Here is a 27,806-nt window from a genome sequence, read left to right on the forward strand (position 1 = left end):
CATCTATGCCACCAATTCTGTGAGCAGCTTAAGCTCCCAAGGCTTTGAGTTCCCGCCTTACAAAAAAATAAGGGGCCAGACAACGGTCACAAGGCTACTTCCTGCTAGAAAACTACAGTGCTTCTGCAAACAAAGGCAGAATGTTAGGACCAGAACTTGTGCTGTACAGCTGTTTTCAAGCAAGGTGCATATGACTATGAACGTTATGTGTGCTGGTCCATCCGCATGCGGTCCCTGCACACACGGATACACGGACCACGGTCCACACACAGCTGGGCTTACCTGTTCTGGTAACTGTAGTAAGTGGCATCACGAGGGATTGTGCATAACTGTTTGCCATAGCAACAGAGTGTCTGTGGAGAGAACTCCAACTGCAACAGAAACCATTTGTTAAATAGTACACAGGCCTGAAAGACATGCTAGAATATTTATACTGGCAAATCAGAAACAGAAGTCAGTGAATTCTCAGTTCTCATTTACATAACAGGCTATTTCCGTTTCCAAGACAATATGGAGAACCACACCCATGCTCGTTTACTATACTACAGCAATTCCACTGATCCACAGGCAAAGAGACCACTGCTGGACGCCTACAACCGTGGACAGCCCCAAACCCCGTACACACCGTGCTTCTTCCTATACTGATGTACCTATGACAGGTTAACTTACAAATCAGGCACAGAGATTAATGACTAGAAGTATATCACTTCCAACGCCACATTGTAATAAAAGTTACGTCATTGTGGCCCCTTCTCAGTATCTTACTGTGCTGTACCCACCCTCCTGGTGAGAGAGAAGATAGAATGCGAGGTGATGAGATGAAGGGGCGTGGATGATGGAGGCACTGTGATGGAGCCTAATGGATAGTGACCTTTTGACAATGTGGCAGAAGGTAGATCTCTGCTTCTGGACCGTGGCTGACTGCAATGGCGGGAAGCAAAACCAGAGCTAAGGGGGAACTACGGCACTGTTTTATTTCGCACTCCAAAGTACGCTTGGCAGTCATATCCTCCAGCCACTCAGCAAAACACTCAGCGGGACAAGAGGGGCTGCGCGTGAACTGGTGTGCATGGAAAAACTGGTACACGCCAGGGTCCATGCACCTTTGCATGAATAAGATCCAAATCCTGCCTATGAGTTTACAATGTGATGGTTTAGGATTCTATTAGTCAAGTCTTCAATAATTCTTATTCTTGCAAAACTGTCTTACCTTTCTGCCACAACAATAGCCAAGGCTTTGCATTACTGGGTCAATTTCTTGCTCAAAGACCTCAGACAGCTTGGAGCAGTACTTGTACACCCGCGATGTTTTCCGGTTATACAGCCAGGCATTGTTGAACATAAGCCATATGTCATCCACATACTGCCAGGGCTCCTGATACTGTCCAGTGTCTAACTTCCTCTTGATGGTGGAAAGATCCATGGGGCTTTTCACAATATCAAAGTAATCCTAGAAGGGTAAGGGACACCAAGCAACATTACCCCAAAGCCTCAATATATTTAAGGTAGATGGGGTGTCTTCCTATAATTCTCATTAATTTCCCAGAAAAGTTAAGTCTTGAACTGACTGTATGTCCAAGGAATTAAGTGATGCCTATCACTTTTTAAAATTATCAGTCTACAATGATATGAAGCAACTCAAAGGCAGAAATAACAGAGTTCCTACATAAACATTCCAGACAGCAGGCTGATGACCTACTGAAACTCCAGATACTTTGCCACAGTCTATGTGAAATCCATTGAAGACCAAGAAATAAAACAGCCTTAACATTTTAGTATTAAAAGGGGCCTACTCTTGAGAAAACTAAGCCTAGTGCACATCAGTGATCTAAAGCCTCAGAAAAATATAGAAAAAAATGAAGTTCCTAATGGATTTTTCCCCTGAAGGCACTCCACTGCCTTCTCCAAAACCAATGGCAAGCCTCAAATGCAGCCTGGGGTATAAAGGCAATTTTAAAAATAAAGGAAGTTAATTTTACTGCAGCTATTGCTACTCAGGTGATAAAAATAAATAAACCTATGACCCAGTAATCACAATCCTGGGTATATTATACCCCAAAGAAACAAAAACATAGGCCCTGCAAAAATTTTGTGCACAAATGTTCATTCACAGCAGCACCATCCTCAATAGCCAAAAAGCATAAACAACTCAGTCCATCAACCAACGAACGGGTAGAGAACATGTGGTAGAGTCATAGAGTGGAGTACTGCTGAGCCGTAAAATGGAACTAGATACTGGTTCATGCTACATAATGGGTGAACCCTGAAAGAAGTCAGTCCCAAAGAAACACATACAAACGAACAAACAAAAAAAATCACTAACACAGGGGCACCCGAGTGACTCAGTTAAGCATCTGAGTCTTAATTTTCCGCTCAGGTCATGATCTCACAGCGAGATCGAGCACGGGACGGCTCTGGGGTCCATGCTGGGCGTGGAACCTGCTTAAGATTCTCTCTCCCACTTTCGCTCTGCTCCTCCCTCACTCATGTGCATGAAGACTCTCTAAAAAATAAAAATTAAAAAGAAAAGCACCACCACATACTTACAGGGATTCCTAGAAGCTGAGGGTCCACAGGCTGACGAAAGGGAAGGGATTCTGGATCCTGTCGGTAAAGTGCCTCCAATGTTGGCATCAGTGCCTGTCGTAACTCTTCTGGTTTGAAAACTTAAGAGCACATTTGAAATTAGTTATCAATTAAGCAAAAGAAAAAGAACACACTCAAGTTGAGTCTCTAAAAAATCCACAGAACTGCCTACACAGTCTCCATGGAAGTAACACTTAGGGCACACTTCCTGTTTCTAATTCTTGGTCACATCAGGTAGTGCTGTTAAAACACCAAGTCTAGTCAACTTTAAATACCCTTCACAGCTCAGCTACTTTTTCAATCAGAAATTCAGTTAAAATAGTCTTGACCAAGTAGAAACAGAATAAACATTCCAATAATTTATAAAGTCCCTGGTCAAAAAAAAAAAAAAAAAATCCAAAAGATACTAGTGATGGCAAGGGGGTGGGGGGTGGGGCGCAAAAGAAGAACAGAAGGAAGTCCTCACTCATGAGACCTGGTCCTGTCCCAACACTAAAGGGGTCAGAATCCCTGAAGGGAAGAGGCCCTCATTAAACTGCTTCATGTGTTAGAGCTTAGGAGGAGGACCAATTATCTTAATGGCAAATGTGAGGTTGAAGTCTAAACAAAGTGAGAACTAAATTATTATTGCCAAAACAACCAACTCAACTGATCAAATTTCATTTCAGTGTGCCGAGGTTGTCTCCTAAAGGTCAGGAAAAATTTGCTGGTGTATCCCAAATGGAACTAACTTAAGCTATTATTTAAGAAGCTACTCATTAAAGGTCCAGGTTTGAGCTTTAAAACACTCTAAGCAGAGGCTTTGTTATCTCTTCTATTTACAAATTAGTTTTATCTTAAAGAGAGCGTATTTGTTAGATACTTCAGATATTTTCACAACAGTGGGGGCAGCCATGAAAAACACAGATGGGAGAGGATTCTGTTTCTCATGTCATATCTGGTTGTATTCAAAAGAATCAAATTTGAACAAACTTGTGAAATTATCTATTTTAAAGATGGATTCCTAACAGGAAGATTGGGTTTCTTGCAGCCCACATTAAAATACACCTTGATTATAGAAACCTTATTTAAATCCAAGTAAATTTTTAACCCCAACATTTTAGGCTGCATTGAATTAATGAAACACCTTTATATACAGCATCTCTAGGAGCCAGCGATTCCTCCCTTTAAAGAAGCCCTACCTGTGCCACAGAGGGTGACACTAGAATCATAAGTTCTAGTCCTAAAGCTGTTAAACCAATCTATAGGAATTAAACAGAACTTAACACTCTGTATGAAGCAGAGCTGCTTGCCTGGCCTGACTCTACTATTCAGGAGCCGGCTGGGAGCAGACAGAATTGGCCTGCCCGGGTCACTTAACCAACCAAGCCAAGCCGGGGCAAGCTACTTAACCTTGCCCAGCCGCTGGTTTTCAGCAAGTTCCCAGAGTTGTTGTCAAGTTAGGTGAGACAGTGCAGGTGTGTGGCACGGTGCCTGGTGCACAGTAGCTTCATAATGGGTAGTATTATTATCACCGCTATTTCCTGCATTTTAGTCAAGAATATGTAACAATTTTTTGCTCTGAGGAACAGGTTTTGAGAGGTTGTTAAGCACCCAACCCTGGAGAAATGATGGGTGTGACTGACCTGGTGACTGCAGGCAGCAAATATACCTACCACAAGAAAGAAAAAGTCTTCTCCAACATTAGTAATAACACAGAGACCAGACCAAAAGGGTTTCATGCTTAATGAAATCACATCAAAGTCAGTTTCTGAGACCTAAGAAGCCCGACCCCATCCTACTCCATGTCTACGGTTTCTTTCCCTGCCTCCAGCAACAGAGAGCCTAAGAGACCTACTCTTCTTCTTTGACTGTCCCGGGGCTGGAGATGACTGGGTAGCTGAAGTACTTGGCTGGTCTTCCTCCTCTTTTGTCTCAGTTTTTAACTCTGTGCCTCTCTCGTCTGTTTCTGTAGGTTCCATTTTACAGTCTTCAGCTTTAGTCTGAAAGACAAGGCAACATTTTTATTACTCTAAAGACACATCACCAGGGAGCAGGAAGGCCGTTGTCTTCCATGTCCTCTCACCAGAAGCCCGTCCTGGAGCAGGTCTGGGGGAACCCAGACAGGGGCCCCACCTACAGAACAGCAGTCACTGCCTCCTCTCACCTCTGGGATATCTTCTGGCTGCGCATCTGCTGGTTCTGGTTGATCCACTTCCATCTTAGCCTCCAATTTCACTTCCTGTGAAGGCTGCTTCTCCGGAATGGTCTGAGAATTTACTTCTGTGCTACTAGTAGACGGAGGGTTCGATACCTGCCCTTCAATGCTTACAGCTGGTTGGGAAAGCTGGGCAGAAAGGGGGAAAAACCAAAAAGTTTGCCATTTATACAACCAGAATTTAAGCTCTGCATCAGGATGGCACGGTTTAATTAATTAATTAATTAATTCATTTTTGAGAGAGAGACACAGAACAGGGGAGGGGCAGAGACAGAAAGTCACAGAATCTGCAGCAGGCTCCAGGTTGAGCTAGCAGTCGGCACAGAGCCCGACACGGGCTCAAATCATGAACCGTGAGATCATGACCTGAGCCGAGCCGGCCAGGCGGGCCAGGATCGCATGATTAACCACCTATTTTGAGGCTATAGGATCACTCTATTCAGTTTTGGTACTTTCATGGACTCAGCCTATTTCCCTGCCTTGAAGTAAACTGTGCTTAAGAACAGAGACAGGACTTACAAATACGGACTAGCTGCTGTACAGAAGAAAGCCAACAACAGTTTCTGCACTGGTTGTCATTGTGTGGCTGCACAAGAGGGGTGTGGTCTCAGAGATGACTGCTACGTAGAGCTCAGTTTATAAAGTGGAAAGAAGAGAAGATGACTAGTTATTTTGTTTTGAACTTTTCAGCAGGAAAAGCTGCAAATGTACAGAAAAAGTAGAGAGAATAAAATGAACTCCCACACTCAGTGGCTATTTTCTATCACCACATTCTAATGGGATAACTAGCCATTTTTTTCCCCTTCCACATACTGAGAAGTTAGTATTTTCAGGAACCTCCTTTTTGCACTTTGCCCTTCCTTGCCTAGCTGAGGCTGGGATGGACCAGCTGATTACTTACAGTGTTTTATTAAGTAGCTACTCCTCGTGGGACTTCTTGGTTCACCAATCTGACACAGAACTAAAATATTAAGTATTAGTGAACAAGCAGAAAGTTCTACGCCTTGACAGAGAGTTAGTAAGGATGTAACTATGAAATATGAACTTGGGTTTCTGCTCCGCACATAATGAGCCTCTCATAAGAAAGCTACAGGGGTGCCTGGGGCACCTGGGTGGCTCAGCCAGTTAAGCGTCCGACCTCAGCTCCGGTCATGATCTCACAGTTCGTGGGTTCTAGCCCTACGTCAGGCTCTGTGCTGACTGCTAGCTCAGAGCCTGGAGCCTGTCTTCAGATCCTGTGACTCCTTCTCTCTCTGACCCTCCCCTGTTCACGCTGTCTCTCTCCCCCCAAAATAAATAAAAACATTAAAAAAAAAAAGAAAGAAAGAGACCTACAGACTGTTTCAGGCCCGTACTTTTCTCATCTTAGGTCATGATTTTCTAACCTTGGTTCAGACCACAGACTCATAAATCCATGGTTTTGTTCATTCAATCTCAAATATTACAGGTCACACTGTGAAAAGGATTCTTTAAAAATATATAAAATTTATATGGTGTCGTAAACATACTACGGATTCTTTCTGCTTGTCACCCCACCTATATGCCTTGAAGTCTTGGAACACAACACAAAACAAACCATGGTCAACATCAGACCTAAACAAAACCTTTGAGCTCCCTCCACGCTAGGTACTATAATGGGAAGAACAAGACAGGAAAAGAAAGAACGTAACTACAAAGAGATTCTGGTCTAACAGGGGAGATGAAGCAAGCAATACAGAACAGAAACAGCACGTAAAACGCGTCAACACTACGGCACAGCTGGAAGGATTCACCAAAACGCAAGTCTCTGCTTACTGGAGTTGCAGGCTGGGGGGGCAGCAGCGGCGCCGTCGGGGTGGGAACGGACGCGGCCGTGCTCTGCTGCGAGAGGGGCTGCTGCTGTTGCGGCTGGTCGGCTGAAGGGGCGGCAGGAAGGGAAGGCTGAACTTGGGGGGGAAGTTGCGTCGGTGGCGGTGTGGGTGTCTGCCTTGGAGGTGGGTGGAGAGCTTGGGTCTGTGGCCCAGGTGGCAGGGCTGGCGGTGTAGGCACAGGGGCTGGAATCGCCGCTGCTGGGGGCTGCTGAGCCCCTATGCTTGGGGGAGTGTGGTGAGGCGTGGGGGTGCGACTGGGTACTGGAGAGGGTGAATTCTGATGCAGAGCTGACTGAGGGAGCGGAGGACAGTGAATGTGGCTCCCTTGAGACCCCGGAGGCATTATAGGAGAATTCACAGGGCAGGAAGAAGTAGCCATCTGTGCCTGTTAAAATGAGAAACAACAACATGGGAATTCGGAACACGATGAATGAAGTAATCACATAGGCTATATGCAACATGCTTCTACCTTCAAATATGTCAAAAATCTTGTTATTTGTCACATATCTTCAGATAATCCAAGCAACGTAGTACTTAATTGGGTAGGCTTCAAAACAACCCAACAGAATAGCCACAGTCCCTGCAGGGGCACGGGACACTTGAGTCCACAGTATTTTCTGCCTGGCTATGCTCTCTTCAAGTTACAGTCCTTTCTTCTGCATTATAGTTCCAAGGTTTCATTTTATAGTGTTCCTTACTATAAAAAATGGTTGCAATGATCAACTTAATCAACCTTCCTGTTTGTAACACTTAGTAGCACTGCTGCCTCACGATAATCTCGTATTCACAATACCATCTGTCCGTAATTGTTCTTATTAAAATCTTTAAACAAAAATCATCTATTTTCACCCATTATTTGCTGCCAGATCAAGAAAAGTTTCAAGGGTCATGAAAACAAGTAGAAGAAAATAAAACAAAACCCATCCACGAGACATACTTGAGACACCGGTGCCTGACCGCCAGACGGAGCCAAAGGCATGTTCGTGACATTCATCCCCTGTGCTGAGAATTGGGTCTGGGGAAGGAACTGGCTCTGGCTGGAAGGCTGCTGCATGCGGGGCCCAAAGCCCATAGGCTGCAGAGGAGAAAAAGTATAAACACAGAGCTCCAAAATGCTTCATTATGGTTATTCCAGAGCAGCCAGAATCCCCGCCTACCATGGTTCTGCTGAGGGCAAGGTGGGGCAGGAAGGAAGGAACACTGGACTCTCACGCAAGGAGAGCAGACAACACCCTCACAGCTGACCAAGGCCTACTCTAAAGCAACTATAGGAGGTTATACACAAACAATTCTCCCGATACACAATGCACCTGACAAGGTACAGAAGTAACTGCTTTTGCGCACTGGTAAGTGACCATGAACTACAACTTTACAAGGTCTTTGCCCATGTCACGATATTGTAACATCACAAATTGTAAGACTCCATAATTGGTTCAATTAAAATCTTACAAAAGTTGTGGTTGAACTTGGTAGCATTCACGGTCCACAAATACTTGAGGATTGTTACATTTCTTTCTTTTTTTGGGGGGGGGGTGAAAACATGTTTATAGTAGCTTTGTTTATAATAGTCAACAATTGGAAACATTGAAAATTGTCCATCAATAGCAAAGAATAAGCAAATTGTGTCACACACAAAACTGAGTACTACTCAGCAATAAACAATGAATTACTTAGGGGCTGGGTGGCTCAGACAGATAAGTGTCCAATCTTGACTCAGGTAATGAGCTCACTGCTTGTGGATTCGAGCCCCGCATCAAGCTGAGTTTGAGCCCCGTGTCAGGCTCTGTGCTAACAGAACCTAGAGCCTGCTTTGGATTCTGTGTCTCCCTCTCTCTTTCCACCCCTCCCCCATACATGCTCGCTCGCTCTCTCTCTCTCTCTCTCAAAAATAAACATTAAAAAAAAGAGAGAGAATGAATTAGTGATATAAACAACAATGAACATCAAAACCATTATGTTGTGCCAAAAAGGTCAGATACGATACAGTACATCTGAATGATCCCATTTATAGGAAGTTGAGAAACAGGTAAAGCGAATCCAGGTTCTAGAGATCATGGTATCGGTTGTCAAAGGGGATAGAAATTGAGTAGAAAGGCGCATCTCGTTAGCAGAAATGTGCTTTATCTTGAGGACTGTTACATTTCATTTCTAAAATTCCCCCCAAAAAATATAGGCCTTTAGCAGCGGAAAAAATTATGAAATACCAAAGGCCAAAAACTTCGTAATCTAAGAAACGTATTTATCTTCTAAACATGGCAGTATGGTGCAGACATTACGCTAGACAACTCCAAAATGGCTCAGCTAATTTGGAACAGACAAGCATTGGGGTTACCATGGAAAGGTGGGCTGCATAAAGAGCAGTGAGATGCTCAGAGTCTCTCTTCTCCAGTGTCTAAAACCAAGCAACTGTTTCTCCGTCGCTCTTGCAAGAGAGAGTTTCCTGCCTGGGTAGGTTGTGTGTTTGATGAGCGTTCTAAGAGGGAGGACTATCACAGTGTGCAGACTACTAAACACTGAGGCTCTGGAGAAAGGTGACTGGATGCCCTTATGAGCTTTTTAAAAAATTTTTTATTTTTGTTTTTTTGAGAGACAGAGAGTGAGAGCCAGGGAGGGGGAGAGAGGGAGAGAGAGAGAGAAAGGGAGACAGACACACAGACAGACTCCGAAACAGGCTCCAGGCTCTGAGCTGTGAGCACAGAGCCCAATATAGGGCTTGAAGTCACAAATCGTGAGATCATGACCTGAGCTGAAGTCGGACGGTTAACCGACTGAGCCACCCAGGCGCCCCGTGAGCTTTCTAGTACTAGGGCTATGAACAGTACTTGGAAACAAATTTTTTTAAGTGTTTATTTTGCACATATTATAATCAAGAGTTAACTATATTGGATGCTATAATACGTACACTTTAGAAACATACAGTTTTACATTTAAAGCTGTAAACAGTTTTTATGCCACCATATAAGTTCAGAAATTATTGCTTATAGAGCATTACAATTTACAAATGTACCATAATTTAACCATAACGAACACCCTGCTGTACATTCAGGATATCGCCACCCCCCCACCGCCCCCAAACAGAGTATATAATAAAAGATCCTTAACATGAATTTTTTCCAAATGATATCCTTTTGGTATCTTGGTGATTTCTTTAGGATAAATTTCTAATAACAATTTATACGTAAATGAGACAGATGAAAATTAGAGATTTTAGTTATTTACTGCCTGCCTAATTATGGTATATGGTTTAGTTTTTTCTATTCAACTTTAAAAAACAGCTATCCTCAACTCCAAAACACATATGCAGTCATTTATTAAGGGTAAACTAAAGGCCAAATAAAATAGAATTAGAGATAAAAATCAAGATTAAAGGTTACTCACTTATAATTAGCTATTTAAGCAATTCTAAGCATTGTTTATAAAGTGAAATAGATAAAAAGGATTTCTTAAATGTTAGGTAAAGGCCAAAATGATTACCCAAAGATGTCAAACTTACTGGGTTGAGAGTTCCTGGCTGAGCTAACTGTCCATGGTGCTGAAGAGGAGAGGTTTGCCGGGGTCCGATCGGGGGCTGGGGCATACTCATCTGGCCAAACTGGTTCAAACCTGTGAGTAAGCACAAAATATTAGATGTGAACACCTTCATGGGACCAGAGAACTAAAGGCAGAATTCTTCTGATTCTGTGACATTTTATTGGGACAAATAAAGAAACTGTTTTTAACTGTGAATGAACTGGTTCCATTCACAGCCACAGAAGTACACTGTTAATTAATATATGGTCTCTGAATAAAATTTTACAACTTAAACTAAAATCCCCATCTTGACTGGTTGTTTTTATTGAGAGAGAGAGTGAGAGAGAGTGTGCGCGCGCGTGAGCAAGCACAAGCTAGGGAGAGACAGAAAGCAGGCTCCAGGCTATGAGATGTCAGCACACAGACCGACGTGGGGCTTGCTTGAACCCACAAACCATTAGATCATGATCTAAGCTGAATTCAGACACCTGACTGCCTGCTGAGCCTCCTAGGTGCCCAGACCTAGGTTATTGTTAAATGGATGCTCGATCATTTCATGTCTTTTCCACCTACCAGCCAAACTGTGTTTGACACCTTTCCTTTCTCCCCAGGATCCAAATCCAAAGATTTTCTGATTTCTCAAGTAGGATATACACTGCTAGCCTGAGGCAGGAATTAGAGTGACAGGACCAATCTTGTAGTACACCAGAGACTCTTAAAAAGTCATGGTTGGGTGCCTGGGTGGCTCAGTTGGTTGAGCATCTGACTCTTGATTTTAAAGGCTCAGGTCATGATCTCACAGTTTGTGGGTTTGAGCTTCATGCCGGCCGGATTCCAGCCTGACAGTGTGGAGCCAGCTTAGGATTCTCTCAAAATAAATAAACTTTAACAATTAAAAAGTCATGGTAAGGGGCATCTGGCTGGCTCAGCTGGTAGAGCATGGGACTCTTCATGCAGGATCATGAATTCAAGTCCCAGGCTGGATGTGGGGCTTATTAAAAAACAAAACAAAACAAAAAACAAAGGAAAGAATTAAAAAAAAAAAAAGCCATGGTTAGATACATGAAATTCTTTCATAACTTACCAGGCTGTGGAGTTATCCGAGGCATCATCTGGTTTGGCACACTGCCACGGATCATAGATGGGTCAGTTATAGGGCCATCTAGGGTGGAATCAAGAAATGGTTAGAAAATAACCTTATCCAGGGCACTTGTGTTTTTTAAAAAAGATAAAAGATAAAAAAAGAATAAAGCTATGAACTTAGACAAGAACCTGAAGAGAACGTTAGTTCTGGAATATAAGAAAAGCCTCCCCAAGAGTTACAGTATATTCTACTCTCTTTCAGTGTTGCCATGAGAATGATTTAAATTCTTAAAGAAAAGAGGAAGGCTACTATAGCATTTAATATGCTACTATTTGACTAAGCTGGCGTTTTCTGGCTGGTATGCAGGAGAATACCTTTAACAGAGAGCCACATTTTTGTTCAGTGACAAGATTTGACAACGTACCCCAATAATACTATGTCGTTATGCACACAAACCCACTTTAAATAACTCATGTATTCTACTGCTCTACATGTTGTGTCTCTTTTAACAAGTTTTTTTTATTTTAACATTTTATTCTTGTGAGAAACACAGCATGAGTGGGGGAGGGGCAGAGAAAAAGAGTGAGAGAGAGAGAGAGAGACAGACAGACAGACAGAGAGACAGGGACACAGAATCTGAAGCAGGCTCCAGGCTCTGAGCTGTCAACATAAAGCCCGACATGGGGCTCAAACTTACAAACTATGAGATCATGACCTGAGCCGAAGTCAGACCCTTACCTGACTGAGCCACCCAGGCACCCCACATCTCTTAAATACAAAAGTAGAAAGAATTAAAAAAGACATCAAAATGTAAATACAGTTGACCCTTGACCAACATTTGAACTCTGCAAGTCCACTTACATGTGGACTTTTTTGGGTAAATGTGTATTTCTTAGAATTCTTTTTTCTATTTTTCCATAAGAACACAGTATTTAATATATATAACATGCGAAATACATGTTAACTGTTCATGCTATCCCTAAGGCTTTTGGTCAATACGTTTTTTGGGGAGTCAAAAGTTTTTATGTGGATTTTCAACTGTGCAGAGGTCAACACCCTTAACCACTGGGTTGTTCAAAGGTCAACTATAAGTAAGTTCTAGTGTTTTCTTGGATTATTTGCATGTCCTCTAGTATGGTACTTTTCAACTTTTCTCCACATCATTGTGCAGATCAAATAATATTTCTAAAGCATCGTGGGAAAAGACAGGATGCTTGCAGTGACCCAACTCTACCCTGGCACCCCGACCCAAAGTGCTGTGCATTCAAGCCTCAGACACACTTGTGACAAACTATGTTCTAAAGAGAAGCCTACAGTATGCTACACTAACTAGTAGCAGAAATGATCACACAACTAACTGGTTTAGTGTAATTCAAGTTAACTAAATCCATTAAGATTTACCATTAATACTGCTCCTAATAAAGCTGTAATACAAACTGAATACTGGAGAGAATTCTGAACATTTATTCATACATTCTTTTATCCACAATTGTGCAAGACTTCTAAAAATTACATGTAGGGGCACCTGGGTGGTTCAGTTGGCTAAGCATCCGACTTCAGCTCAGGTCATGATCTCATGGTTTGCGGGTTTGAACCCCATGTCGGGCTCTGTGCTGAAAGCTCAGAGCCTGGAGCCTGCTTTGGATTCTGTGTTTCCCTTTCTCCCTGTGCCTCCCCCATTCATGCTCTGTTTCTGTCTCAATAATAAATAAATATCTAAATAAATAAATAAATAAATAAATACATAAATAAATAAAAAATTACATGTATACCTTATGTTCATAATATAAAAACCAGAGAAGAGATAAATCTCTATACTTTTAATCCTCCACATGGATATTCATCTACACTTTATATTAAAGCAAGATTTTCACTTAATATACAAGGAGCTTTTCTCCCTGCCAATAACATAGATAAGTGTCGGGGCACCTGGGTAGCTCAATCAGTTGAGCGCCGACTTCGGCTCAGGTCACGGTCTCGTAGTTTGTGAGTTCGAGCCCCATATCGGGCTCTGTGCTGACAGCCCAGAGCCTAGAGCCTTTGGGTTCTGTGTCTCCCTCTCTCTCTGCCCTCACCCGCTCCCACTCTCTCTCTCTTAAAAATAAACATTAAAAAAATAAAAATAAAAAAACAAACAAAAAACCCCCCATGGTGTCACAAGCTAAATGCCAGCAGAGACCAGACAGTTAATATCCATCAGTGCGAAAGACCAGGCATCCGCAGCAGTGCCAAGGGAACAGCAGGGAAGAAGTGGGGAAAGCACAACCCTGATGACAAGGAGCCATGACTGTAGCGAGAGACTGTGGTGCCACTGTGGGGAGAGAGGGCCAAAGCTGCTGGATCCTTCCATTTTAAAGGAAATCAGTGTTTTTTTAAGTTTATTTATTTTGCTGGGGGGTGGGGGGAAGTGGAGAGGGATAAGGAAAGGGAGAGAGAGAATTCCAACCAGGTTCTGCATGGTCAGTGTGGGGCCCAATGTGGGGCCCAATGTGGGGCTTGAAACCATGAACAGTGAGATCATAACCTGAGCCAAAATCAAGAGTAGGACATTTAGGGGCGCCTGGGTGGCTCAGTTGGTTAAGCGTCCGGCTTCGGCTCAGGTCAGAATCTCATGGTTCGTGAGTTGGAGCCCCGTGTCAGACTCTGTGCTGACAGCTCAGAAACTGGAGCCTATCTTCAGATTCTGTGTCTCCCTCTCTCTCTGACCTTCCCCTGCTCATGCGGTATCTCTCTGTCTCTCAAAAATAAATAAAAAAGAAAAAAAAAAAGAGTAGGACATTTAACTAACTGAGTAGCCACCCAGGCGCCCCTGAATGCAAAATCTTTCAAATATGTGAAAATAATCAAATGAAAAAACAAAAACCTAATTCTACTGTTTATAGCCAGTTCACTTTCACTTACAACTACAACGCACATGATGGGTTTTTACTGACTGCATGGTGTAAATGTACAATAAAACCTATTGTGGGCTCAGTAGGCAGCTCTTAAATTTTCTTACCATAAGGAACATCTGATGAACATTTGAGGGAACATTTTGATGACAATTTTTATTTACAGGTAAAAAATACGTATATATACAGAGACACATATAAAACCATTAATTAAAATGTTTATCATTCACATTTAAGTAAATATTCCCAAGGCAAAATGCACACAGATTGAACAAATTCCTAAAAAAACACAACACCAAATACATCCAAGTAAGTCTATTACCCCCACAAGCAACCGATATGAATAAATTAGCATTGGGGCATCCGCGTGTCTCAGTGGCTCATGAGATCAAGTCATGCGCTGGGCTCAGCGAGGAGTATGGGGCATGCTTGGGATTCTCCCTCCCTCCCTCGGTCTCCCCACCCTCCGCACATAAATACTGGCGTTCTCCCTCTCTCTCTCAAAAAACAAAAAAACACCCACACAGATGACATACACACTTGTCAACTTTCTCTTTGAGTTTTTATGTTTGCAAAAAAGATTTTTTTTTTTGATAAGTCAGCTCCTTATTCAACCTCATTATAATCAGGTTCATCATTTTCAGACTGCACACAATACATATTGCTTACATTAATCACTTATTATAAACATCTTTCTAGGCCAATATAGATACCTACCAGAGCCACCCTTTGATTATATAATGCATGCCCTTTGCAAAACAAACAAAAACCAAACCAAACCAAAACAAAAGCCCCCCAAAAACCAACCCAAACAAACAAAAAACAAAGAAAATTTCACAGAAATATAAAACTTGGAAAGTTCAAGTCTCCCATATTCCTTCCTCTTACCCATAATCATTCTCATGCAAATATATAAATGAGATAGAAATAAATAAATATTCAATATATCACATTAAATGAGTGTAAAAACTGTGATATAATTGGTATGATAGTCTATGAGTTTCAAGTATACGTGATTTGACATTTGTGTATGTTACAAAAGATGACCACAGTACATCTAGTCCACACCCATTATAAGTTTTTTTATGATGAAACCTTTTAAGATACACTTAAAAAAAAAAAGACACACTTATATCAAGTTTCCAATGTCCAATATGGTATTATTTTTTTCATTAAAATCATTAAAAAATTATTTTTAGTGCTTGTTTACTTTGGAGAGATAGAGCACAGGTGGGGGAGGAATATGAGAGAGAGAGAGAGAGAGAGAGAGAGAGGGAGGGAGGGAGGGAGACACGGAACCTGAAGCAGGCTCCAGGCTTGAGCTGTCAGCAGAGCCTGATTCGGAGCTTGAACCCATTAACCACATCATAACCTGAGCTGAAGTGGGACGCTTAGCTGGCTGAGCCACCGAGGTGCCCCTATGGCATTATTAACTATAGTCACATCTGCAGGACTTCCTTATAACTGGAAGTCTGAACCTTTTGATCTCCTTTACACATTTCAACAGCCACCCCAATACCACCACCACTCCTCCCGGCCCACCTCTGGCAACCACCAAAACTGTTCTGTGATCTATGAACTCATTTTTTGAAGATTCCAAATTCAAAGGAAGTCATACGCTTTTTTATTTATTTCATTTAGCATAATATCCTCAAGGGCCATCCATGTCACAAATGGAAAGACAAATGAATAGTATTTGTATGTTTGTGTGTGCACGAGCACACACACATTTGCTTGATCTATCGATGGATAATACCTTGACTATTGTAAATAATGCTGCAGTGTATGTGGGGTGCATATATGTTTATCTTATTAAACTAGTTTCTTCCTTATGGTACACTTTGGGCTTTTTAACTTAAAGTTAATAATCATTCCTTTTCTTTATGGTTTGATTTTATTTTCTTTGTGTTTCATCATGTACTTTAAGACAATGAGGAGCTAGGTTTGGTTGGGTAATTCAATTCAGCCTTTTCTTTCAAGAAAACTTTCTTCCATTTCTTTTTAATTACAGTCTCCTTTATTTAACTATCGTAACCATTTACAGCAGACGGAGAAGACGAAATGCCTGGGCCTGACTCCCGGCTCTGCCACCCTGACCTATGTGACCACCGCGAGTGAGGCGACCTTTCCAGGCCTTTGTTGCTCTCTCAGAGACCGGGGATACAGGACCTAACTTTAGGTTTCTGGACCTCTCAGATCTTTTTCTACAGATCTATCACCTCTCAACTGATCTTCTTCTTTTCTTTTTTAAATGTTTATTTATTTGAGAGGGAGTCAGCGCACAAAGAGGGGAGGGCAGAAGACAGAGACACAGAATCTGAAGCAAGCTCCAGGATCTGAGCAGTCCACTTGGAGCCCAATGTGGGACTCAAACTCACGAACCATGAGATCATTGCCTGGGCTGAAGTCAGACACTTAACCGACTGAGCCACCCAGGTGCCCCCTGATTTTTTTTGTTCTTTAATATAAGATCTACAACCTGATGTGGGGCTTAAACTCATGACCCCAGAGCAAGAGTCACATGCTCCATGGACTAGGCACCTCATATTTTGTACTTTTTAAATTCAGCTGTTATTTAATTCTGATATCCTGTGTTTTGTTATTGCTAATCTAGTTTTAAACTCAGTCAACTCTCCCGGTTCCTTTTCCATTCTCTGCTGTCTATGTTTTTATGTATGTGTAATTTTTTCTTTTGAAAATTTTCTTTTTCTGTAATAACGCTCCCCTGCCACTGTAATTGTCTACACAAGGCCCACGGGATGAGTCCCTTTATCTCTGTACAGGGCACGCCCCCCTCAGGATGTGGGTGTGCTATATGCTCAAGAGGGCAGGTGGTATTACCTTAGAGGGGTTTCTCTAGAAGCCATACCTTGCCCTTCACATTTAAGTAGAGGGCTCCAGATGGCTGGATAAATCTGTTCAATCTTTCAACTGCCTGGGTAAAGAGGGGATGCTCTGGGGGCACCTGGGTGGCTCAGTCGGTTACGCATCCGGCTTTCGCTCAGGTCATGATCTCACGGTTCATGGGTCGAGCCCCGTGTCGGGCTCTGTGCTGACAGCTCAGAGGCTGGAGCCTGCTTCAGATTCTGTATCTCCCCCTCTCTCTGACCCTCCCTGCTCACACTGTCTCTGTCTCTTAAAAAATAAATAAAAAACATTAAAAAAAAAAAAAGAGGGGGTGCTCTGGAAAAGCCTCAATTAAAATATTACAGTGTACGGTCACTTTAGCAATGCAATACTGGGGGCACTTAGGATGTTTCTGACGTTTTCAATAGTATCAATTAGGTTATTGTGAATATTTCTATGCACCTGTACAGTACTTCAAATTTCTAGAAATATAACAACCGGATTTAAGGGAATGAAAACATTTAAATTCTCACCAGCAGCATATTCCAGAATCATGTTATCATAGTCATTAACATCCACTCTAACCTTTAGAGATGCCAAAAGGTCATAACTGGTTTTACTTGTTCTTTCATTTCCTTTTCCCATTTTTCATCTTTCCCCCCAAGTCATATACTAAGGAAACTATATCTTTAATATTGAAAATACTTTCCTTGATTTGTCTATTAATTACATTTATGGTATCTTCTGTTGTCATTTTTAAAACTTCTAGGCAGTATCCAGTTTATTTTTTATTTTTATTTTTTATTTTTGGCAATATCCAGTTTAAAGACGTTTCTCGTTTCATTTTATATTTGCTTCAATACATTCTGTGTACTACTTTTAATTTTTGGCTTAAAATGTAAAACTTTTATTCTTCTCTAATTTGCATATGGGATAAGGTAGGGATCTCATTCTACAAACAGATTTAGGATAAGCTAAAGGTCAACATATCCTCAGGGCTATTCGGTTCCATGAACATTTGTTCCTGCCTGCATCCCTACCACACTGCTTCCACTCTCACATAAGACTCCAATTTAGTATCTGTAGACCTTAGACTTGGCTCACATTTCTCCCGACAAGGACTACCAGAAAACGAACTCCAGAAAGCTCTACTACACACAAGTGTCTCAGGCTTGCCCACCTGTCTTACTGTCCTGGTTTAGACCATCAGCACTGAATCAGTCTCCATTCTAGTCCGGACTTTCTTGTTTTTGAACATTTGCTCTCCTACCTACTCAAAACACAGCGGCTTTTCCTTTGCCAGTGAGCCTCCTGTACCCTCTTCCTCTGCCGGCAATGCTGTTCCTCTGCTCAGCTCTCCTCCCGTCACGGCCCACTGAGAACACTGCAGTTAACAAACGGGGCTGCTGCCGGCAAGTGGCAACCAGCGGTTCTCCACGTTACCACTTCACGGCCTGCAGGAAAGGAGCTTCTGAGCCCACCGAAACTTGTCTCCTCACTCAGCTGGAATACCTATAGGTGGTCAGCTCCCTGACTTAAGAAATACAGGATTTTCACTATCACAGCCTTTCTCAAATCATTTAAAATTGTCTGTGTTCTTCCTCACCACAGTGTACCTAACTCCTTATTTTACTGCTTGGAACCTTGAGACCAGTCAGTCAATAAGGCAATGCATAATCATCTTGGCTATCTGGTTAATTCATTAGGATGAGAAGGCTGCTATAACCAGAACACTAAACTGTCAAGATGAATTTTTAAATGCTCCTACGGGAGCCTGGGTGGCTCAGTTGGTTAAGCGGCCAACTTCAGCTCAGGTCATGATCACATGGTTCATGAGTTCAAGTCCCGTGTCAGGTCTGTGCTGACAGCTCAGAGCCTGAAGACTGCTTAGGATTCTGTATCTCCCTCTCTGCCCCTCCCCTGCTCACACTCTGTATCTCAAATATAAACAAATAAACAAAAATTAAGTGCTTCTAAAAAATATAGTTCTTAGCCTTCGAACATACTTTATCAAGAAGAAAGTGTGACCATGTTAGGTAATACGGCACTGATTGTGTGTTTAAGACGCATGAAAGCTGGCGGTACCTCTGAACCTGTTCAGCCCTGGCTGCCCGCCACACGGACCACATGGAAAGTCAGTACAAGCCTGTGGGCCATCATTTCCTAGGTGTTCCTAGAGTACCTTGGACTTCTAAAAATGATGCCAGATGATTAAAACACATTAAGCACTATGACCAGAAATCTTAAACATACTGTTTAGTTACTGCTTTGACTACGGGCTAAATTACTTTCTTTGCAAAGGCCAAAAAGGGTCATTCAGAAACTCTAGAATAGTTATACAAACTAATGCAAATTAATGACTTTGGTTAGAAGACATTTTATTATCAATCCCCCCGCCCCCCCCCAGAGTAGCTGTAACAAAGAGAACTCACTGGACGTCATCCCTGGTTGTGGCTGCCCCATGTTAGGCCCTGGAGTCATAGGAACCGGCACCATGCCCGCAGCACTTGGTAGCATGTTTTGTTTCTGTAGCCTAGTCCTTCGTTTTTCTTCTAGCTCTTTTTGGATCTTATAGATTTTCTCAGCTAGCAGGTGGTAGTACTCGGCCTTTTTGAATTTTAGAAATAAAACAGAGATAAGGGGGAAATAAGGAATTACTATTAGGTAATAGAGAAAATGAACCAAGAACAGATAATTAGCTTCATTTAAAGAGAGGTAAGGAGAAGCCCAAAGGGGGGACAAATTTATTTTAAAGTTTTAATTTGGATTCCAGTTAGTGAATAGACAGTGTTATACTAGTTTCAGGTGTACAGCACAGTGACCTGACACTTCACATGTCGCCCGGGGCTCATCACAAGTGCACACTTCAGTCCCCAACAAACATTTCACCCCCCCCCCCCAACTGCCCTCTGATAACCACCATGTGAACCTACTTTCTTACATCATCCCAGACGTGAGTTCGTGTTTGGAATCTTCATGTGAAAAGCAGCTTTATTATGAAGCTACATAGTAAAGTATGACCTCTCAAAGTGGGTTCACAATGTGTGCGCTAGTAATGTTATGCAAAGAATATGCAACATTGTGGAAAAGTGCCAATTTAGAGAAGTTCAACTGATGTAGAGAGAACGGACTACTACTTGAGATGAGCATAGGAAGCAGCTGATTCACCATCTTCTAGTGAAAATAGCACAGAGCTGGTAACAACTCAACCACTTTTGAAGCTGACAGAAGGACAACCCAGATAAGTGGCACACGAGTACACTGGATTATTAAGAGGAAAAATTAAGATTCTTGATGACATTCACTTGGAGAAAACTGCTTTGTTATCTTGACTGTGCAGTGAGACTGAGAAGAGCTGAAGGGTATCCTCTAACGTACAATATTGCCCGTACATGTTAAGAAAAGGAACAAACAACTAGAATAGGTCTATTTCTGACTTTATGTAGAAAAATAGATACACACTCGATTATTTGCAGATTCATACATGTCTCCTTCCACTTTCCGGGCGTATGCAACCAAGTTTTCCATCCGTCTGTCTTTTAAAGCAGCAGGATCCGGAGTAGGAAATATGGCTTGAACACTAGGAACAGAAAACTCTACCACTGTTATATTATGTCAACTTTTCACTCTTGTCATAGAAATGGCCAGCACTTTAAACTTTTTCCTGGTTAGTATTTACTCATTTTTATGCAACGTACATATTGAGTGAAGCAAAAAATGGTGGGATGTGCTCAAATATTAAATGATACAGACCAAAATGAAGTTGTCTCTGCAGTAAACAAAGGGTCTCCCCAATCAGAACATAAAAAAGTGACACCATAATAATCCCCTTGGGTTCCTGTCATGCTAACATAGGAGCAAAAAAATTATACTGTGGAATTTGCAGAAAGGAAGTGAGGAAACCTGACCTTTGTCATTGTATCAAGTAGAAATGCCTTCACATCCTTCTACTCTCAATGTATTCAGCTTAATAAAATAAAAACTAATAACCACTACAAAATCTTACAAGGAGGTCTCATGCTCACTTGTGCAGGACTTGAAAAAAATCAGATGGGGAAGAAATAAATGGAAGTTTAGAAGAATATTTTGAGTTGGGAAAAAATTTGCAAACATATAGTGTCAAGTCATATGGTGAAGCCCAAATAATCTATTGTCTGTTATGAGAGGGCAGTCGCTAAACAATCTGAGTATTATAAGGTAAGTCTGTTTTGCTTATTCCTTTTGAATTCATTTTATTAAAATTTTAGGATTTTCTCACCAAATTCCACTTCTAGTACCTTCATTTTTGAATTCCTAAATGAAAGTCAAATATAATTGGTATGCTGTTAACATAAAAATAAATTTAGATAAAAAATAGACCACTCAGCTCTAAGCCAATAAAAAATATGGATGGACTGAAAGAGACCCTTCTATTAAGTGGGGGGAAAATTAAAAAAGACTGCTTTCCCGGAGGAAAAAAATGCTGGATGCCGCTCCAAGTGCAAGCTCCGTAAGCAGCAAGGTCCAAGCTCGATTTCTGATAATATTGGGCGTACTACATTTTACTCCCTCTCTCCCTTCCCCTTTCACCTGACAAGACCTCTTTAGAAAAGAGGGTGCGGCTGAAGAGCTGGCATCTATCAGCTCCACAACAAACAACGCAGAGGCCCCTCGCCGACTACCACCATGCACACCTGGGGGGCCAGAAGACCCCGGAGCGAACACTACCAGGTTAAACTTGTCAACGTCATAAAAACTTTAATAGCGATAAAAGAAAACACTATTGCCACCACCATATTCTAAAGAGGGGAGACCTGGTTTTCCTTTTGAAATTTGACTTTCACAAAGGTAGTGTAACTAAAATGAGTAATTTTAATCTAATGTATTGAAAACTGTCACTAGGTAAAACAGTTCACACACATTAACGCTGAAATACTCCTACAAACGATGGTGGAAAGGCTGAGAAGCAGGACAGGAAGCAAAACAGTCACAGGAGCAGAGGCATTGGCCGCAACAGCCAGACTATAGAAAAATCAATCCTCCTGCTCCTGTGGTTAAGTGCCTGGCAGACTGGAAGCATGCTGACATGGTGACTCTTTATGAATAAGACATGCCTATAATCTTACAGTTTGTGAACAAGATGATTTCGAAGATCCTGAGTAATATCTTCATGCCATTGTTTCCGAATTCCAGTATTAGATGGCTGAGCTGTTGTTGGTATGGGACCCAGGGAGGCCACACTGGCGTTTTCACTCATCATTGGGCTTTAAAAGATATTGTGAAATAGTTTCAGTGAAGAAGGCAGGAGATAAAAGATCTCATTTGAAGTATAGCTGACAGTGATTACTACAATGGGTCCAACATACTACGACAAATCTCGTAACATAAAGAAATCTAGGGGAAATTGTGCGTGTGTACTTGTGTGTGGCAGAGGTCACCCACAGCACTCCATCATGCACAGGGGAGGATGAAGTCTTGGGTGTGAAGACCTAAGTGTTATGTTGTAAGACTCAACTTACTCTGACAGCTTATCCCAGGGAATCACTGGCTAATGGATTAATTCACACCACTGGATTAGAGCAAATTCATTTCTTAAGCAGTTGCATACTTGCAACTTCCTACTCTATTTGGGGAAGGTTCAGGTTGCCCCCGATAACTGATACGATCTCAAGTAAGACTGTAGAAAGCCAAAAGTATGGGCTCCAATATACTACTTGTCTTCATCCATCAAGGATGGCTTCAAATCAAGGGGGAAAAAAACTCAGAAAAAGAATTTGAACAGGAGTATGAAACATGACACAGGGCATACACCAAGACAAAAAACTTACTTTTGAGAATTTATGGCTGAATGCAACATTGAGTCAGAAATCAGATTTGATGTTTGAACCCCTACACCTCCATTTACTCCCATAGGACTAGCACCTAGGACAAAACAAAACCAAAAAGACAGAATATTTTAAATACCAATAGCAAAAAGAAAGAAAAGCTATAGAAGTACTAGAAGAACTTATCACAAGAAATGCTTATCCTTTCAAAGACCCAAAGGCCAGAAGCTTTAGAAACTGGAGTAATAAACAAGATAATAAACGATTTACAAATTGGAGTAATGAATAAAATAATCACCATGAACAAAGAGACAAATGACAAACCAGGAAAAAAATAGTAGGGCTATCTGGCAAATGCTGACAATAAAAAAATTCATGCACACTCTCTGACTCTCTCCAATTGTGATTATTTTGTCTCATAGGTGTATGACTTACACATGTATGGACACACATACAATGATGTTAAAGAGAGTAAAAACTCAAACCACAACTGTTTTAATAACTATATGCACATATTGTTTCTTAAGCACGACTTATGAGAGGACATCAGGAACCTAAGTGCGATGATCCCTGGAGAGGGGAATCAGAGACAGTGTTTTGGTGGAACATTTTGAATACACTGCTTCAAACGGCCCTGAGCAGTTCTATGTGCGTACATTACCTCTTCCATTAGCAATTTTAATGAATAGTCCGTTTCTTTAAAAACAAAAAACAGCAGCACTATTCACACTAAATCAGATTTTCATGTGGTTAAAAAAAATTTTTTAAATACACAATTCTAGGGGTGCCTGGGTGGCTCAGTCAGTTAAGTGTCCAACTTCGTCTCAGGTTATGATCTCACAGTTCATGGGTTCAAGCCCCGTGTCAGGCTCTGTGTGGACAGCTCAGAGCCTAGAGCCCACTTCGGATTCTTTGTCTCCCTCCCTCTCTCTGACCCGCCCCTGATCACACTGTCTCTGTCTCTCAAAATTTAGTAAGATGTTAAAAATAAATAAATAAATAAAATACACAATTCTATTGATAAACCTCACAAGGTATTTTAGTTAAAAACAAGGAAACTAAAAACTTCCCACTAAAATGCCAACAGTTGGCTAGATCTATAAACAACATTTAATGGAGAAAAATGCTACTGGCTTTCCTTCATCATGTTTCCTAAATACACAGGCAGAAATTTGCTTCTGACAGCATCAGCCTAGCTCTGAAATGTACTGGAAGTGGCCTTTTAAAACAGAATTGTTCCTAATTTTGTATTTGTCAATGTAAACACTCCATGTGTAAATACTTTTTTGTAGAGAAATTATATACCTGTAACACTGATTTCCTTTATTGATGGCAACAGTACGAAGGGGTAAAAGAAAAAGTGATTACACTCTACATCAATTTGCTTATCTCACTGCCTTTTGATGGCACAGGAAAACAGCAAAACACTTTCTCTGAAGTCTCCAGCCCCATTTAATATCTGGCACTGACTCTAAGAAATGGCTCAACCATAACTTGAAAAGGAATACCCTTACACAGGTTAGTATTGAAGATCCTAAGAGGGAGCATTCACTTGAGAAGAGAAAAATGACGTAAGTCAGAAAATACTGGCACTACCAAAGAATAAGTCACAAGGGAATGAAAAAAAAAAAAAAAGAATCATAACACCTAAAACTCATCAAGAATATACTTTTTGGGGTGCCTGGATGGCTCAAGTCGGTTAAGTGTCCAATTCTTGATTTTGGCTCGGGTTATGATCTCATGGTTCATGAGTTCAAGCCCCATGAGCCTGGGGGTCTGCACTGAAGGCACACAGACTGCTTGGGATTTTCTCCCTGCCCTTCCCCCCCACTCTCAAAATAAACAAACTTAGGGGGGGAAATATGCTTTTTGTTTTCTAAGCCCTAGGAGGTATCTCATACTAATAAAATCTTTGAAGAGCAGGTGAACTCAGTAGGTACTAGAAGACTAACAATGTGGTCCAAAACGACCAAGGTAGTCTTAGAGTAAAAAACTCTCATTTAGGGCTTCAGAAAGGATTCTCTTCTCTGGCTATCCCATCTCTATAACCTGACGTATGTTAACAGATCCTGCGGTTCTGTCTACTTAATCGCTTACTTCTCATCCATAGTACAGAGGCTTTAAAGTAGAGGCCTTTCCCGCTTCCTAGGTTTGTCCCCCCAGCACATGGCATATCTGAATGAATGCTATTTCTCATTTATTCAAATGTCTGCATCAGTCAAAGGTACCTCACATTTATAACAGAATGTTCCAGCATCAGCTAGGTCTGCCACAATGGGGGAGTTGTGTCTGTACTCCCAAGCTGTTACGGTGAATATGTCTTGGTATCCTTACAAGCAGTAGTATCAATGTTTGCTTAGGGCATTTCAATCCTACCCAGTACTCCACACCTCAGGTAAAGATGGTATGACACAGACCCATAAACATAAATACTACTTTTTCTAAAAATCCAACAGCCTGGGAAAACAAACACTCATATTATTTACCAAATAGGTGAGGAAAAAAAAAATACTTCCTAAAAGAGTACAAAACAAAACCCAGGAGATCTTGACAGTAATAAATAGGTCCAGAATTTCTGTAACGGAGCTGAAAGATAGCTAACAAATAATGTGAAGGCCAGTAATAAAACAAGACAATAGGTCAAAGGCAAATAAAAAATCCTAAGACATTTTTATGCTGAAATTATTAAAGCCTGATCACATACACACAACCATACATGGCATATTCATCCCAAGAATGTTTAATCTGGATCTAATTATAAGGAAACAATCAGACTAACTCAAATTATAGGACAATCTACAATGTTCATCAAATTCAATGTGTGGCGAACAAAGAGAGGGGAGATGACTTCTAGATTAAAAAAGACAAAAGGCACGTAACAAACTGAATGGAAAAGCCCTGAATGACTTTGGGGGACAACTGGAGATATTAAAATATAGACTGTACATGAGGTGACATTATTAACAAATATTAAATTATGTAGGCACGGTAACAGCGTTGTGGTCACAGAGAAGAATGTCCTCACTCTTAGAAACGCATGCTAAAGGAGCAGTAAAGGGTCAAGATATCTCAAGTACACAAAGGAATAAAACAAATGTGGCAAAATGTTGAAAATAAAGAAATCTAAGTTAAAAGGCAGGGTCTTTACTGGAATGTTACAACTTTTAGGTAGGTTTGAAAACTCCAAATGAAAATTTAGGAGAGAAAAATGTATTCACATGGGAGTTAACATCAAAATACTACCTTTACCCTAAGTGTGCCCCACCCAAACTCATGTCTCTGTCGCTCTCAAAAAACAATTAGGGGCACCTGGGTGGCTTGGTTAAGGCAGCTCAGGTCATGATCTCAGGGTTCATGGAGTGGAGCCGGATGCGGGGCTCCACACTGATGGTGTGGAACCTGGACCTTGCTTTGGACTCTATGCCTCCCTCTCTCTTTCTCTGCCTCTCCCTTGCTTGTGCTCTTTCTCAAAAAATAAACAAACATATAAACTTAAAAAGAATATATATATGGATGAGACCTGACAGCACTAACCACTTGGGAGTCCAATCTTAGAATAACATAAAAGATAACATTTTAGGTTGCTGAGTAAATGGAAATACACCCAAGTAAATTGCTTTTGTTTAAAAATGCAATAAAATCTTACACTGTTAGGGGACACAACATAGTACCCATTTGTGGATATATTCTACCATACCAGGTCCGAACCTAAAATATCCTAAGATAAAGACCATTAGTGAAAGAAAACAGAAGTGAAGAGCTTGGTTTAGTATTTCAAAATCATGAGACATTAAAAAAGTAAGAAAATGCAGTTAACACTAATTTGAATATTGAACTGTGTATTTCATTACTCTTTCTGATACATGGCACTAGGTAGGCTAAGGCCAAGATTCAACTCCAGGGTCATGTTTCTGATCATCACCAAAATGTTTTACATTCCTAAGTAAAATCCATTATAAAACTCTAATAATGATAGAAGCCTTAAAGGGTCACTTGAAATACCCAACAAAACAATTTATAGTAATAACCTTTAGTCCAAACATCACTCAGAAATAACACGTTTTGGTTAAAACTAATAAATTTCTTAAGATTTTGATGTGAACCGCAGTGCCTGGGTGCCTCAGTCAGTTAAGCGTCCCGCTTTGGTTCAGGTCATGATCTCACGGTACATGGGTTCGAGCCCCGCATTGGACTCTGTGCTGACAGCTAGCTCAGAGCCTGGAGCCTGCGTCAGATTCTGTGTCTCCCTCTCTCTTTGACCCTCCCATGCTCGCCCTGTCACTCAAAAACAAAATTATAAACATTTTTAAAAATAAATAAATAAATAAAAAGATTTTGGTGTGAAGTCAAAAAGCAGTCCCACGCCCCTAATATGCAGTAAAATACTTTCTTCAAACTCTCTCAAAGACTCCTGAGAAAACGATATGCCCTAGTCATGGTGATTCCAGTTTGATATTCATTTCTTTTATTATCTAAGTTTTAGGGAATTCAAGAAAACAATATGAAAATAGAGGGTGCACCTTTCAACATAAACACACAAGAATAATTATTTTTAAAAGGGCTTTAGTATATGGGGCACCTGGTGGCTCAACAGGTTAACTGTCCGACTCTTGATTTCAGCTCAGGTCACCGTCTCGCGGTCTGTGAGTTCAAGCCCTTATGAGGCTCTGCTCTGACAGCGGGGCGCCAGCCTGGGACTCTTGTTCCCTCTCTCTCTGCCTCTACTCCACTCATGGGCACGTGTGCACGCGGCTAGCTCGCGCTCGCTCGCTCTCTCATAAATCAATCAATTAATTAAAGAAAAATAAAAATAAAAGGGCTTTCATATGAAAGAAAAAAACACTTCATGTGGAAGCCTTTGCCTCATTGGGTTGGGTCTGAGAAACAGAAACCGTGAGGCTGTAATGTAGCATGCCAAAAAGAATGTTCTCACATTAGTTTTTAAGGTAAGACTGAATACAAGAAATAAATGAGGTATTCTAGAAGTTCTAGTTCACAATGATTATCACCAAAAAGGCACCACGGATTGAATTAACA

General features: G+C 41.2%; 1 protein-coding gene across 2 annotated transcripts in view; it reads right to left on the bottom strand.

Annotated features, from left to right (window-relative positions):
• EP300 (E1A binding protein p300) overlaps positions 1–27,806 on the bottom strand; it is a 77,138-nt gene that overhangs the window by 17,743 nt on the left and 31,589 nt on the right. Inside the window, exons 7-19 of one of the 2 annotated variants that reach the window (XM_029955810.1) lie at positions 22,773–22,866; positions 22,071–22,208; positions 20,428–20,545; positions 19,398–19,572; positions 11,228–11,305; positions 10,127–10,236; positions 7,571–7,708; positions 6,578–7,018; positions 4,733–4,912; positions 4,424–4,568; positions 2,548–2,666; positions 1,211–1,450; positions 283–371 (exon numbers count right to left, since the gene is read on the bottom strand). In XM_029955810.1, the coding sequence (XP_029811670.1) occupies positions 283–371; positions 1,211–1,450; positions 2,548–2,666; positions 4,424–4,568; positions 4,733–4,912; positions 6,578–7,018; positions 7,571–7,708; positions 10,127–10,236; positions 11,228–11,305; positions 19,398–19,572; positions 20,428–20,545; positions 22,071–22,208; positions 22,773–22,866 (2,065 nt within the window). The remainder of the gene's footprint in view (positions 1–282; positions 372–1,210; positions 1,451–2,547; positions 2,667–4,423; positions 4,569–4,732; positions 4,913–6,577; positions 7,019–7,570; positions 7,709–10,126; positions 10,237–11,227; positions 11,306–19,397; positions 19,573–20,427; positions 20,546–22,070; positions 22,209–22,772; positions 22,867–27,806) is intronic. The other variant, XM_029955811.1, reaches the window with a different exon arrangement.

The sequence above is a fragment of the Suricata suricatta genome, chromosome 10, assembly GCF_006229205.1.
Source record: "Suricata suricatta isolate VVHF042 chromosome 10, meerkat_22Aug2017_6uvM2_HiC, whole genome shotgun sequence".
In the NCBI taxonomy this organism is placed as follows: domain Eukaryota; kingdom Metazoa; phylum Chordata; class Mammalia; order Carnivora; family Herpestidae; genus Suricata; species Suricata suricatta.